We start from the raw sequence: 15406 nt of genomic DNA, 5'->3' as shown, positions 1-15406 counted from the left end.
AATAGAAATTTTTTTAATATTATAAATGTCGTTACCATAACTGTTGATCAATTTAATGCGTCCTTGCTTATTAATATTTATTTCTCTCAAAAAACAGTTTACTGACCCTAGAATTTTAAATATTAATGTGAATGTATATATAAAATGTATATTATTTAAAAAAAATTACTGCTAGATATGTAAAGTTAATTATTACAGAGACAAATAATATATTAAATATAATATTGTATTTCTGTACTATTATAGTGCATCTATGTAATTCTTTTTGGTTTTAAGCCAATAGTCATACTGTATTTTGAATAAAATAAACAATAATTAAAATAAACATGAAACAATGATACACTGCCATTTAAAAGTTTGGCAAATAAGATTAAAAAAAAAAAAGAATACTTTTACTCTGCTAAACTTTTACCAAACATATGAAGCATCACAACTGTTTTCAACATTGATAATAATCAGAAATGTTTCTTGAGCAGCAGATCAGCATATTAGAATGATTTCTGAAGATCATGTGACACTGAAGACTGGAGTAATGTATAGGCGATCAAATAGGCGCTGTCTTTATAAATATACAGCAGGTTTGAGTTTTAAACAACTACATTCTCACCTTAAAACTACATCGTAAAACTACATTTCATGACACAATAACAGTGATATTTTGAAAATTATGTGAATAAATGGTGGTTGAAATACAATGCTGCGTGAACTCAACCAATCAGCATGCTCAGCGCCCAAGTCCCGCCCCCAAAAGTTCCAGACCTTTGGAAAAGTACTACCTCGCAAGCAGGGACTTTCTGAGGGGCAGATTTTTACCCGGAACTGTATTTAGATCCTGGTTCCTGCGGTAGAAACAGGCTTTTTGATTGTTAGAACTAGTTATAAATACTATAACCTGACCCCAACAGAAAGCTTCCTGCATTTTATGCCTTTTTTATATATGAGGACATCACCCAAAGGAGGTTTTGTCAGGTTTCACTCAATTCTGGGTACAAATTTGAATATATTTAAGTAGGTAGATACACTTGATGATTTAAACATCTGTGTGTGTGTGTGTGTGTGTCTCTTCATCAGTGCCGAACAGTGAAGATCACTATTCTGGGAGATGAAGGTGTACCTGTGCAGGTGGACGGGGAGGCCTGGATACAACCGCCCGGATACATCCGGATCCTCCACAAGAACCGCACACAAACCCTCACCAGAGACCGGGTCAGTGCCACATGCATGGCATTATGGGAACTCGAGAGGAGGGCTCTCAGATAAGTGCAACGCAGCTCACGTATGGCTGTTTTGCAGGCGTTCGAGAACACTTTGAAGTCATGGGAGGACAAACAGAGAGGCGAGATTCCACGGCTGGTTTCCCAGCATGCATCGCAGCCGGAGGTCGTTTCTGAAGAGGAAACTGCTCAGATCAGCCTGTTCGGACAGGCAGCCGGTGCACTTATACACAGGTACAGGGGTGTTTTTTAAAGAAATTAGTACTTTTATTCATAAAGGATGCATTAAATTGGTGAAAAATGACAGTAAAGACATTTATAACGTGACAAAAGATTTCTATTTCAAATAAATGCTGTTATTTTGAACTTTCTATTCATCAAAGTATCCTGAAAGATAAAATGTATCACAGTTTCTACAAAAATATTGGCCAGCACAGCTGTTTTCAACATTGATAATAATCAGAAATGTTTCTTGAGCAGCAAATCAGCATATTAGAATAATTTCTGAAGATCATGTGACACTGAAGACTGGAGTGATGATGCTGAAAATTCAGCTTTGATTACAGAAATAAATTACAGTTTAACAGATATTACAATAGAAAACAGGTATTTGAAATTGCAATAATATTTCTAAATTTTACTGTTTTTACTGTATTTTTAATCAAATAAATGCAGCGTTCTACATTTATAGATTGAACGTGCATGTATGTGTGTTTAGTATCAGGGAAGTGGCACAGTCTCATCACACTATCGAGCAGGAATTGGCTCATGCGGTCAACGCCAGCTCTAAAGCCATGGATCTGGTGTACGCGAACTCCAAAAGCAGCGGGGTGAGTCAGCGTATGGATTATGACATAACTGCTGCTGAACCGCTCTGGTTTGGTTCCTCATGACATGCTTGACATGCGTCGTGTGTGTGTTTGTGTGTGTTTGTGTGTGTGTGTGTGTGTGTGTGTGTGTGTTTGTAGGGTTTGACCTGTAACGTGGTGATGGAGATGGTCAGTAACGTCAAAGCTCTGCACAGCGAGACCGAACTGCTGCTCGCGGGAAAGATGTGCCTGGTGAGTGAATCATACAGAGAAATGTGGGTGTTTACTGTATCAGAGTTAATATTAGGGAGAAAAATGAATGTGAGAAATCAATCAATCAATATGGCAGCCGATAGAAAGAAAGTCCCGCCTTTCAATTAAAACAGCCAATTGCCTTTTTGATAGATTAATTTACTGTAGAACTTACATGCGCATGACTAGGAAACAGCTAAAACACTGTTGTTATTTGAAATAAAACTGAAATAAAATATCAGTATTAGATGAAAATAAAAAAAAAAGATTAAAGCTTGCAGCGATGAAAGGGCCCTTGCACTCGGTTCACCGGCACCTGGTGGCTTTAGGAAAACAGCAAACAGTGGGCAATATGCATTTATAGTGGTAAATATGTGTGTGTGTGTTTGTAGGGTTTGACCTGTAACGTGGTGATGGAGATGGTCACGTACGTCAAAGCTCTGCACAGCGAGACCGAACTGCTGCTCGCGGGAAAGATGTGCCTGGTGAGTGAATCATACAGAGAAATGTGGGTGTTTACTGTATCAGAGTTAATATTAGGGAGAAAAATGAATGTGAGAAATCAATCAATCAATATGGCAGCCGATAGAAAGAAAGTCCCGCCTTTCAATTAAAACAGCCAATTGCCTTTTTGATAGATTAATTAACTGTAGAACTTACATGCGCATGACTAGGAAACAGCTAAAACACTGTTGTTATTTGAAATAAAACTGAAATAAAATAAAATATCAGTATTAGATGAAAAAAAAAAAAGATTAAAGCTTGCAGCGATGAAAGGGCCCTTGCACTCGGTTCACCGGCACCTGGTGGCTTTAGGAAAACAGCAAACAGTGGGCAATATGCATTTATAGTGGTAAATATAGGAGGACTATGTCAAAGTCATTTATATGTGCCAAACTTCATGCTGCCAGCTGGTGGCGCTATGATTATAACTGAATGTTGGCATGTAGATGTCTTCAGGCCAGGACTTTTATCAAACATGTGAAGTCTGGTGCAGAATATATAAAAAATAATTCAAAATATAAAAAAAAAAAACTACATTAGTGTATCAATGATTTTAAAATAACACTGCACCTAACAGTATAGTGCTATACTTCTGTTTGTTTAGCGAGTGGCGTCATCTTCCTTAATGAAAATAAAAAGTGGCATAAAGCACTTAATATAAAATGATTGAATATATTAATCATAAACAAATGTGATTGGTCCATCCTGACCAGCGCTGACAGAAGCGTGTATTAATGATTTATATCTATGTGCTTCAGCAGCGACCTGGTTTGTAATGTTAGTGATTGAGAGACATGAATAGGCGCTGAATTGATTGAGTTGAGTGATTTAGACACAGCTCTGTCTCTGTGTTTGTGTCTCTGCAGCAGCTGGATCCTCCTCAGAGAGATCAGCTGATCGGTGCGTTGAGTTCAGTCGCTCAGCAGTTACGCAGACTCACAGACATCAGCTGGCTCAGTCAGCTAATCGACCCGGCTGACGACGAGGTGCGTGACATCCAGATGTTTTTGGGATGTTTTGGTGTCTCTACTCCAGTCTAATGTGTGTTTGTGTGCAGGGTCAGCTGTCTGATTTCTCCAAACGCAGTCGTAGCGCTAAATTCCGCCTCGTGCCCAAATTCAAGAAAGACAAAAACAACAAAAACAAGGAGACGTGCGCCGCCCTTAACATGCCAGGTATGACCTCTGACCTCTGACCTGGTCCAGTGACCGTGCGTGAGTGTAACACACGTGTGTGTTGTGTGAGCAGTGAATACGTGGGGTGTGGATGAAGTGGCCGTCTGGCTGGAGATGCTCTGTCTGTCCGAGTATAAGGAGATCTTCATCAGACATGATATCAGAGGACCAGAGCTGCTTCAGCTGGAGAGGAGAGACCTGAAGGTATTAGCACTCAGATACGATGAAAGATGCACACATATAGATGCATTACTTGTGTTCAGTGTAAAAACAATGTGTAAATAATAAAGATAAGAGTACACTTTTAAAATTTGATTCATAAAATTTTATATAAATGACTAATAAATAAATTTGATTTATTATTTTAATCAGTTAATTTTTATTATAAATAAAAAAATGAAAATAAATTTAGTTTAAAATAACAAATAAATGAATTTTGTTTTAAATAGACAAGAATTACATTTGCATTAAAGAGTAGCAATTTGATTTAAATAACTACATTTATTAAATTCAAATAAATAAATACAATTTAATTTAAATAACTAATAAACACATTTGAGTAAAATAAAAAATAAGTAATTTATTAAAATAATAAATTGTTAAAAATAACATTTAAAAAACTAAATAAATAATAAATACATTTGAGTTAAAATTAATATTAATTTCATTTAAATAAAGAAATTGATTCAAACAAATAAATAAATCAAATTTGATTTAAATGAATAAATAAGAAAATATAAACAGGGTTATTATAGTTAACTAAAACTGAACCCAAAAATGTTTCTTACTCAATACAAAAAACACATTTTATTTCAGCTAGTTGCCTTTGTATTTTTTGTTTGATTTAAATTGAAGTACTGAAAATTGAAAACTAAAACCTAAAACTTAAACTCCATAAACAAAAACTAATACAAATGACAAAAACACACAATAAAATTCCTAAAATTTTAACTAGAATTAAAGTGAAAACAGAAAATATAAAATAAAATCTCATTTAAAATATGAACAAAAACTATAGTAGTATATGAATAACACTGCATTTAACAGTATAGTACTATGAGTAAAAAAAATAAATAATGATGAAACAATTTTTATAATGGACACTCAATATTTTTGTATTGTTATTGTACACATTTATAATAGTATTTTTTTTACAGTATTAATGAGGTCTTTACACATGAAAAGATATAACTGCCTTTTAAATTTTAGTATGGGGTCCCTCTCATGAGATGATCATATTTGGGGTCTGTGAAAATCCCTGTGATTATCAAATGCTATGTTGTGTACAGAGCAATATGTGTGCTATTCTAGCCAAGAACTAAAGACTTCAAGCATCTCGTGTGTGTGTGTGTATCAGGATCTGGGAGTGACTAAAGTCGGCCACATGAAGCGGATCCTGCAGGGAATCAGGGATTTGAGTCGAAACAGCACAACCAGCGAAGCCTAGACGCTCCGCAGCCAATCAGATGCCTCGCTCGGACCTTACGAAGCTTCACTGGCCAATCAAACGTTCAGTCACGACTGTAAGCAGCCATACGCCGCCACTCGACCAATCACAGTGCCTTCTGTTCTCCTCCTCTGTGATATCATCGCTTTGGGGGAAACTATTTGACTACCTAGAAGGGGGAGATTTATCAAGAGCCATCAGAGGGTCGAACCAATGTCACAGACCCTGAAGAGCAAATGAGCATTCAGCCAAATTCACTGAAGACAACAGGAAATCCGACTTTTTTATTTTAAATACTTTTTTAAATGCTTTCAAGTCTTCTAAATCTGTCATCAAAACTGAATAATCATTTTAATTTCCTGTGATGTCACCAAGGCCCAGATTTATACTATTAACCAATAATCCTAAACCCCATGTTTTACAATGATCCAAATCAAATCCCGATGGATAATGGAGTCCCGCCCTCCATTATTTTCTGCTAAATATATTCAGTTTCATTCTAAAATGTCATTTTTCATAAGCTAAATGTGTGGGGAATGCAGTGTCATGTTGTCTTGAAGCTCTTTGGCTCTGTTCAAAACCTAGTGAGCTGCCTTGCTGTCTACTGCCTACATAGACAGCTGCCTTCTTAGCCACCAAATGATTTCCAGTTGGATAGATCCTCAGATGAGCATAAAATACAATGTAATATTGGGTCAAATACTTTCCCATTTTACATTTATGCATTTGGTTGATGCTTTTATCCAAAGTGACTTGCATTGCATTTAAGGTATAAAAAATAAATGAAATATTAAATTACATCCAATTAAAGTAAAATAAAATACAATTTTATAATAAATTATTAAATTATAATAATATTAATACAATTATAAAATTGATTAAAAATGAGCAAAAAATAATGTCTCCCAACCAAATATTTACATTTATGCATTTGGCAGACACTTATCCACTAACATTGCATTCAAGAAATAAAATAAATATAAAATGTAATTAAATAAAAAAAAATCATTTGATTGAAAACAATAAATTAATAAAATAAATACAGTTATAAAATTGATTAAAGATGAGTTGTAATATGCAAAAAATAAAGTCTCCCACCCAAATATTTGCATTTATGCATTTGGCAGACACTTATCCACTAACATTGCATTCAAGAAATAATATAAATATAAAATAAAGTAAAATGTAATAAAACATATACTTGATTGAAAACAATAAATTAATAAATACAACTATAAAATCGATTAAAGATTGATTGTAATGAGCAAAAAATAAAGTCTCCCACCCAAATATTTACATTTATGCATTCAGCAGACACTTTTATACAAAGCAGTCTTTTTTAGTTGTATTGAACTATTTTCATTGATTCATTCCAGCACTGAACGAACAATAGTCATACTTTCTCTTCTTTGTCCACTTTATCATACATGTGATGCTAGCTTAGAGAAGGTATTTTAAAAGTGTGTGATGCCTTAAAATGCTGTCCAAGTAGGGAGCTCACTAGGTTTGGGAAGGTGAAAAGCGTCATGAGACCTTTAACTTTGTTGAGACAATCAACTGTATTGACTTATCAAACTCGACCAATCAAACGCTCCGCTTTGCCCCGCGCCTCCACTTCCTCTTCCTCTTCCTGGATGCCTTAACGTTCCACCAGCATTCTGAGGAATCACATATCAGCCTGAAACACACGTCCATTCCTGTATTATACAGCTGCCCCGGACCTGAGTGAAAGCACGAGTGGAGGTGCACCGCTTTCAGACTAAACGTGCGGTTTGAGAAGTCAGTGTTGATGCAAACACAAACGTTTGACCGTAGACTTCAACTGTGATGCTGTCGAGTCGACAGAGACTAACTTTTAACATGAAACATTCCTTCAAAACAGGTATTTTACAGATATGTCTCATATGTTGGCTTTAAAAGAGCATTGATGGCAGAGTATTTCACAGTCTTAACCAGGTGACGTGATAAAAGTGCTCTCTTTTATGTAAATCAAAGTCTGCACTAGCCCCGCCCACTGTGAAATCTCATTGGTCAAAAACTTCAGTCCACATGATGTCAAATCAGTGGTTTTCAACCAGAGGGCTTCAAATTGCCACAAAATGATTTAAAATAAAACAAAACAAGCATTGAAAAGGGCCAAGAAACTAAAAGCCAATACATTTGATATTTTATTTTAACCTCTTACAAAAGTTCCCGCAATCTTGAAAAACCTGCAAGACTTATGAAGAAACTGTGGTTTCTAGACCTGGAAAAGTAATGGAAAATAATGAAATTGTATAACTCTATGGGCATTTATAGAATGAATATACCTTTTTTGTAGTTATACCAAGCTCTAAAACTAAAACTTTACCAAGTTTTTACATTTATGCATTTGGAACAATGGTTTTTATCCGAAGTGACTTGCATTCAAGGTACAAAATAAAATAATAAAATAAAAAAATATATATTTTTAATAAATATAGGCTAATAAATAATAATAAATCATACAATACCAAGCTCTAAAATATTTTATCAGGTTGAAATTGTAATTGTTTAAAAAAAAAAAATCCCAAAAATCTGTAAAAGTCATGCACAATGGAGTCAAAAAAGTTGAGAACCACTGCTGTATATTCGAAGTATGATTGACTTTTCAACCTGTTCTGTTGAACTGGAAATTATAAGTTCATGGCATTGCAAGTTGAACAAACTTAACTTTGGAAAAGCTCACACTTGAGTTGATCTGAATGCAAGCAGCTACTAGTTTACCATGTTTCTGTCTTCGGTGTTACCTGCTGCACTTTCTGTCTTCTTCAAGGTCAATTAGTCATGAAGTATTGACGTATATTTGCTGTGTGGACAGGCACAGTCAGTCGTGCCTGGTTAGGACACAACATGAAATGCTTTTTCAAATGCCATATAAACTTACAATGTCACAGTCGCCTTGACAACAGATAGAAATGTTTTCTAAGAGCTTTTTTACAAACTCTTCTGGGATTGAACATTGACTGTGTCTGAGACAAACACTGTTTTTACCCTTTAACTGCTTTGCACACTTCAGTGTGTGTGTGAGTCTACATAGTGTCTTGTTAGATGTAGATGTCAAGTGTGTGTGTTTTTCTCTGCTTCTCATCCAGTTTTACAGTCGAATCAGACTCATATCATGTCATTTTGGACTCCAGGGGCGTCCGATCTCTCTGACTGTTAAGTATTTATTTTATTGTTAAGTTATAACTTACATCCATGTGACGCTGTCCATCTTTTGTTTTTGTTGTTTTATTTTTTGTATATAGGCCATTACTAAGGATGTAAATAACTTGTTACTGTACAGTGAAACTGTCTGTATTAAAACAAGGTCTGTGTAACTCTAAACTGCTGTCTTTTGTCAATTTTCTTTTTCTTTCTTTCTTTTTTTTTTTTACTAAACAGAAGCAGAGTATTAACATTAAATGGTGTCATTGTGCTGCACATATATTTTTATTTTACTTTTTTAAAACTTTTATTATAAGAAAATGTTTATAATAGTATATTAACAGTAATTTGCAGTAATTTCACATTGTACAGTGTCATTTTGGTGTATGTATATTTTTATTCTATCTTTTTAAAGTACTTTTATAATAGTAATGTAAAAGCAATTTTTTAAGACAAAATAAATTAGTTTTAGAATAGTAATTTAAAATTTGTTTTTTTTGTAATAGTAATTTAATAGCAATTTATTATACATTATAAATTACATTTGTATAGTGTCATACCATATACATATATTACTTTAATTTTTTTAATTAAAAAAATTAGTTTTAGAATAGTAATTTAAGATTTGTTTTTTTTGTAATAGTAATTTGATAGCAATTTATTATACATTATAAATTACATTGTATAGTGTCATACCATATACATATATTACTTTAATTTTTTTAATTAAAAAAATTAGTTTTAGAATAGTAATTTAAGATTTGTTTTTTTTGTAATAGTAATTTGATAGCAATTTATTATACATTATAAATTACATTGTATAGTGTCATACCATATACATATATTACTTTAATTTTTTTAATTAAAAAAATTAGTTTTAGAATAGTAATTTAAGATTTGTTTTTTTTGTAATAGTAATTTGATAGCAATTTATTATACATTATAAATTACATTGTATAGTGTCATACCATACATATATTACTTTAATTTTTTTTATAAAAAATTAATTTGTTTTAGAATAGTTATTTACATTTTTTTGTATAATAGTAATTTAATAGCAATTTATTATAAGTAATGCATTACATTGTATACTATCAAACCATACATATATTTTAATTTGAGTTTTTTTTTAGAACAATAAATTCTTTTTAAAATAGTAATTTAACATTTTTATTTTTTATAATTGTCATTTATTAGCAAATTATTATACATTATAATAGTGACATATAGTGACATAATTCTGTACACAAAATTCTAGAATAGTAATTTATAATTATTGTATAATTGTAATTTAAAAGCAATTTATTATAAGTAATAAATTACATGGTATAGTACTGTACAAACAATTTAATTAAATTTTTTTTATTAAAACAAATTGTAGAATAGTAATTAAAATGGTTATTTTTATAATAGTAATTAATAAAAATGTATTATAAATAATCAAATACAAAATCCAAAAAATCATAGCTCAAGAAAGACGCAAATAAATAAATATTGCAAATATGCATAATACTGTATGTATTACGTATTATGTATCATGTGCTGGTTACTCCACTGCACACCTCGGATCACTTCCTCCTCACTCTTAACCTCAACATGGTTCCTGACACAACACATACCCCTACACATGTCATCTTTCGACGTAACCTACGCTCACTCTCACCCTCCCGGCTATCTGCTATGGTTTCATCTTTGCTTCCTCCCCCTGAACAGTACAGAACTGCTTGTGGTTCCATTAAACCCATCGTTTTATCACAATTGCACCATCCAGTTAGGCACATCAACCAAAACTCCTTGAAAAACAGCCAAACACATCTCTTCCATCTTTATTTGACCCTCTAACTCTAGCACTCTCTATTCTAAATTTATAATAAAAAAAAAACTTTCTAACGTGTACTGCGTTAAGCTAACCGAGACTTGTTATAGCACTTGTATATCATTGCTCTTTTGTTGTTTTTGATTGCTGCCATTTTCCTCATTTGTAAGTTGCTTAGGATGAAAGTGTCTGCTAAATGACTAAATGTAAATGTACTATGTTATCATACTACGGGCCCTATTCTTATCAGCAAATGTATGTTTTTTCCTGTAAGCTTTTTTTTTTTAAATAGTGCTTTGGATCCATATTTGTGAGCTTTTTATTAAAAAACAAAATATATATATATATATATAAATAAAACGAGAATGAAAAGTATTTCTGCGTTGGCCGGGAATCGAACCCGGGTCAACTGCTTGGAAGGCAGCTATGCTAACCACTATACCACCAACGCTTGGTAGTATTAAAGAATTATCAATAATTTTTAAAGAAAGCTAAACATGTATTTGTTCACTAAAACTATTTGTAAAGTGTTTTTGTGTTGCTTTGTGAGTATAATAACCAATAGTCACATATATCATGATATATTTAATGATATTAAACATAATTTCGTCAATTTCCTCTTCAAATTCATTCAGTTAGCATTAGCCTGTTAGCTGTTGCATTCAAACGCACACTTACAAACAGCGCCTCTCCTCGAACTGCTAATTTAGTCTGTTTTACTCTAAAAATCAAACATTAGATCCTTGTGAATACCTGTGTGGTTATATCTATTTCTTTTAGCGTTTATCTGCTAATATACGTGTGTGATTTGATCAGAGTATCGGGTGTATTTTTGTGTTTTAGCAGAAGCTAACAGGCTTTTCATCTTTAGACTATTCACTTTTGGATCAGAAATGGATTTATTTGGTGATCTTCCGGAACCTACAAATGATCCAGGTGGGTTAATTCTCACCAGTAATATAATAATATATTGCATGTGTAATAGGTGTTAGAATTAGTGATTTAGATTTAAATTTTACGTTAAGTTGTGCAGTTAAATGTGGATACAGTGCAGGGCATGCTGCACGAGCCTGGCTTCAATATTACCAACACAAAAAATGTCTATAAAAATAAACAATATTGTGCCTCATTTAATAACTAACGTGTTAAATTAACGTGATTATCTTATATATGCATGCATACATAGCCTAGTCGCTCGTTTTGAGAATATGTATACTGCAGAATGCGTTGTTTATATGTGAATGCATGAAAATCTGTCTGTGTTTCAAATCCTAGTGATCCTACTTCACAAGTGTGCCTCAGAAATGCTGTCTTGGTAGGCAGCTCACTCAATTTTGAAAAATAGCCTGTATTTATTGATGCAGATGCATGGTTTGGAAGTGGTTGACTTATTTCTCTCTCTTCAGTGTAAGGATTGGTGTTAATGCTGAAGTTTTATTGAACAGGTCCTGTTAAAGCCAAGCAGCCGGAAGAGGGCACAGAGGAGGATCGAGGAGAGAAGAGGAAGAGAGACGTCAGCTCGGAGGAGACAGAGGTGGAAGACAAGAAACAAGAGGAAAAGAAAGTTTGTAAAGGTTTTCAGCTTTCCAGGCACATTGTGTTGCTGATAGAGATTGTGTGTGTGTGTGTGTTTGCAGTGAGAGAGGGAAGATCTGTGATGATCTCGGTCTCTTTCTGTTTGCTGTGTTCCAGCAGATCTTGTGAAGCTGACAGGCTTTGTCTCAGCGAGACGCGGTGAACGAGAGGAGATGCAAGATGCTCACGTCCTGCTTCCAGATCTGACATCCAGCATCACCAACCTCCCCTCGCAAGTGTGAGTTTATCTATCTATCTATCTATCTATCTATCTATCTAATCTATCCATCCATCCATCGTCTATCCTTCTATCATCCATCCATCCATCCATCTCTGTGTGTGTTGTGCAGTTCTCGTCTTGCGTACTTCGCTGTGTTTGATGGTCACGGTGGAGCTCGAGCGTCGCAGTTTGCTGCCGAGAATCTCCATCAGACGCTGCTCAGCAAATTTCCTAAAGGTAAAGCCCATCCGCCCTGATCCTCGTCACACTCACAGCTACAATAACTAGCTGTTCCCATAATGCATCATGATTTGCAGGTGACGTGGAAAATTTGGAGAAGCTGGTGAGGAAGTGTCTGCTGGACACCTTTCGTCAGACTGATGAGGATTTCCTGAAGAAAGCCTCCAGCCAGTGAGTTCTGCTTTAATTGGTTTTGCTGGATTTGAAATGAAGTGAAGTGAAAACACTGTGTGTGTGTGTGTGTGTGTTTGCAGGAAACCTGCGTGGAAGGACGGCTCGACGGCCACATGTATGCTGGTGGTTGATGATGTTCTTTATGTGGCAAACCTGGGAGACAGTAGAGTAAGTCTGAAGACTAAAACTGAACTCAAATGTTAATAGTTCACCTAAAAATGAAAATGTGCTCACCCTCAGGCCGTCCAAGATGTAGATGAGTTTGTTTCTTCATCAGATTTGGAGAAATGTAGCATTGCATCACTGTCTCAGCGATGGACCCTCTGCAGTGAATGGGTGCCGTCAGAATGAGAGTACAGACAGCTGATAAAAACATCACAATAATCCACAAGTAATCCACAGCACTCCAGTCCAAGAAACAAACTCATCTACATTTTTGATGGAATCAACATCTACATCTTAGATGAAATGTTCAGCTAATTTTTTGCTGAACTATTCCTTTAAACATCAAATTTGATTATAATTCTTCTGATTTCACTGAAACCACAATGCGAAACATCTTAATGTTTTGTGTATTAGGCAGTGCTGTGTCATTTGGAGCAGGCTGAGGATTCTGGGAAAAGGAAGTGTGTGACTCTGGCTCTCAGTAAGGAGCACAACCCCACCATATATGAGGAGCGCATGAGGATTCAGAGAGCGGGCGGCTCGGTCAGGTGTGTGTGTGTGTGTGTCTGTGTGTGTGTGTGTGTGTGTGTGTCTGTGTGTGTATATGCAGTCATCAGGAGGGGTTCTGTACGGTGGCCGAGAAGTGCAAAACAATTCACAATTCTGAAAACAAAATAACAAATTACAAAAATGCAAATGTGTGTCTGTGTGTGTATATGCAGTCATCAGGAGGGGTTCTGTACGGTGGCCGAGAAGTGCAAAACAATTCACAATTCTGAAAACAAAATAACAAATTACAAATGCAAATGCAAATCTAAAAAACAAAATAACAATTCAGAAAACACAAGGACAATGAAATGAGATACAGCCCTTTGCTTGCAGCACATCAGTCACGCTCGTCAGGAAAGTGAGTGAAACCAAAGACTATAGAATACCCTTAAATTTGTTATTTCCTTGTTATTTCTTAAAGGGACTTTGGTGAAACACAAAAACACATTTTTTAAAATCAAATAATACGTCATTAATAGCGGTTCACTTCCGTGATTTGGTACGATTGCTTTCACATCAGCAGCGAACCGTACCAGAGTTCACATGAACTGTACACAGCGTAAGACAGCGTTCATCATCCAAACGAACCGAACTCTGACGTCAATCGAACCCGGGTGCGCACCAAAAAGTGCTAGTGTGAAAGCACCCTTAAAGGCAGACATCCCACCTCTCCCGGAAGCTCCGGGAGTCTCCCGCATATTAATAGTGGCTCCCTGACACCCGCAAATTAGATACAATATCCAGGAAATCGTGGAGGCAAATGAGAGAACGAGCAAGAGGAAAGAGCGCCACTTAAGCGAGAGAGAGTTATAATCATAACCGTAGCCAGCTATGAGATCACCATATGAGTGTCTGCATGTATAATTCAGTTTTACAGGCAATATGAAAAGAAAAAATACCATCTAAACTTTTCTAAGGACAGTAAGTTCCCCTCAGACATACATTCATATAAACTCCTACACCTAATTGAATCGCGATTTGTTTAGCATCTCAACCGATCGTCACATATTTAAATCGATTTTCAACCGGCTCGCGGTTAATCGTTACATCCCTAGTCAGCGATATCCTTATCTTATCTTATTTGCAAAATATTTGAAATAATTTTGGTTTATTTTTTATTTTTCGGTTTTTATTTGTTTTTAATAGCAATATCTGGCAACACTGTATCGCCCTTAAACTGACAGTTATCAAAAGAGCCCATGGACATGTTATTGCTGACAGGATAGCACATTCTGTAATGGAAACGCAAAAAATATAATTATATTATCTATTAGAAACGTTATCAACGTTATCAAAAACAGTAGCATTTAGTCTATGCTATTTTATTCAGTAGTCGTTACATGTTGACAAAGTCATGCTAAAAAAATCCATAAGAGCACTAGACAAAGTTATCATAGAGCAATGATTATTAATGAAAACTATAACAGTAATATGGATTGTTGCATGAATAATAAACAACTGATAAACTTATCCACCCCTAATCTATAGTAAATATTAACAATGCAATAAATAGACTATGGTATAATTTGACAGTGTTCATCCTTTCAAAACAGAAAACATCTTTCACAAACATCTTCATCTCTGTCTCACCTCACTAATTTTCAAACCCTGGCTACGGCCATGATAGTAAGTTTTGAATTGCAACAGAATGAGCATCCTCTGATGATTGGTCTCATATGTGCTAAGTAGACCGAACAGTTATCTCTTATTTCAAGCAAAATTAAGGTAATTTAAACTGAAACAGGAAGACAGGGCGGGACATATCGAGCAGCCCCGCCCCCTTTTTAAATTAGCCAATAGCGTTTTGTTTATATCTGCACGGGTCAGAGCCGTTGAGCTCGGTAAAGCCGCATTTGACAGCCACAGTCTAATAGATTACCCCCTAGATTCAATATGAAACTCTTAGTAAAACAAAATAGTGATCATAATCATGCTGAGGCTGTGTAGTTTTAAAAGTGTTTAATATATGCCGACTCGCGCATATGATCCGCTCCGTGCGATCGCGTCTCTGGACCGGAGCCAAAGTCCGGATCAGACTGTGTGCGCTGCCGCGGTTCGCGTGAAACAACGTGAAACCAGACCTCATTTGCACCAATCG

The 15406-nt window shown here is 35.0% G+C and overlaps 2 protein-coding genes and 1 non-coding gene across 5 annotated transcripts in view; 2 read left to right on the top strand and 1 right to left on the bottom strand.

Moving 5' to 3' along the window:
• dgkd (diacylglycerol kinase delta) overlaps positions 1–6119 on the top strand; it is a 35249-nt gene extending 29130 nt beyond the window's left edge. Inside the window, exons 23-30 of one of the 2 annotated variants that reach the window (XM_016573249.1) lie at positions 1072–1206; positions 1294–1448; positions 1933–2044; positions 2183–2275; positions 3646–3765; positions 3837–3954; positions 4028–4158; positions 5312–6119. In XM_016573249.1, the coding sequence (XP_016428735.1) occupies positions 1072–1206; positions 1294–1448; positions 1933–2044; positions 2183–2275; positions 3646–3765; positions 3837–3954; positions 4028–4158; positions 5312–5401 (954 nt within the window). In that variant the 3' untranslated portion in view covers positions 5402–6119. The remainder of the gene's footprint in view (positions 1–1071; positions 1207–1293; positions 1449–1932; positions 2045–2182; positions 2276–3645; positions 3766–3836; positions 3955–4027; positions 4159–5311) is intronic. The other variant, XM_016573250.1, reaches the window with a different exon arrangement.
• A 4645-nt stretch (positions 6120–10764) lies between these two features.
• Positions 10765–10836, bottom strand: trnag-ucc (transfer RNA glycine (anticodon UCC)). The gene has a single exon. It is a non-coding gene; the product is annotated as a tRNA-Gly (tRNA).
• The window catches only part of LOC107756217 (integrin-linked kinase-associated serine/threonine phosphatase 2C-like), a 7365-nt gene continuing 2761 nt past the window's right edge, over positions 10803–15406 (top strand). For both annotated transcript variants that reach the window (XM_016573253.1, XM_016573254.1), the window contains exons 1-8: positions 10803–10839; positions 11229–11321; positions 11831–11959; positions 12078–12198; positions 12311–12417; positions 12498–12591; positions 12675–12762; positions 13174–13307. In XM_016573253.1, coding sequence (XP_016428739.1) covers positions 10812–10839; positions 11229–11321; positions 11831–11959; positions 12078–12198; positions 12311–12417; positions 12498–12591; positions 12675–12762; positions 13174–13307 — 794 coding nt within the window. In that variant the 5' untranslated portion in view covers positions 10803–10811. The remainder of the gene's footprint in view (positions 10840–11228; positions 11322–11830; positions 11960–12077; positions 12199–12310; positions 12418–12497; positions 12592–12674; positions 12763–13173; positions 13308–15406) is intronic.

Source organism: Sinocyclocheilus rhinocerous, unplaced genomic scaffold (genome assembly GCF_001515625.1).
Source record: "Sinocyclocheilus rhinocerous isolate Xijiao unplaced genomic scaffold, SAMN03320098_v1.1 scaffold592, whole genome shotgun sequence".
In the NCBI taxonomy this organism is placed as follows: domain Eukaryota; kingdom Metazoa; phylum Chordata; class Actinopteri; order Cypriniformes; family Cyprinidae; genus Sinocyclocheilus; species Sinocyclocheilus rhinocerous.
This window is presented reverse-complemented; position numbering and strand designations above follow the sequence as displayed.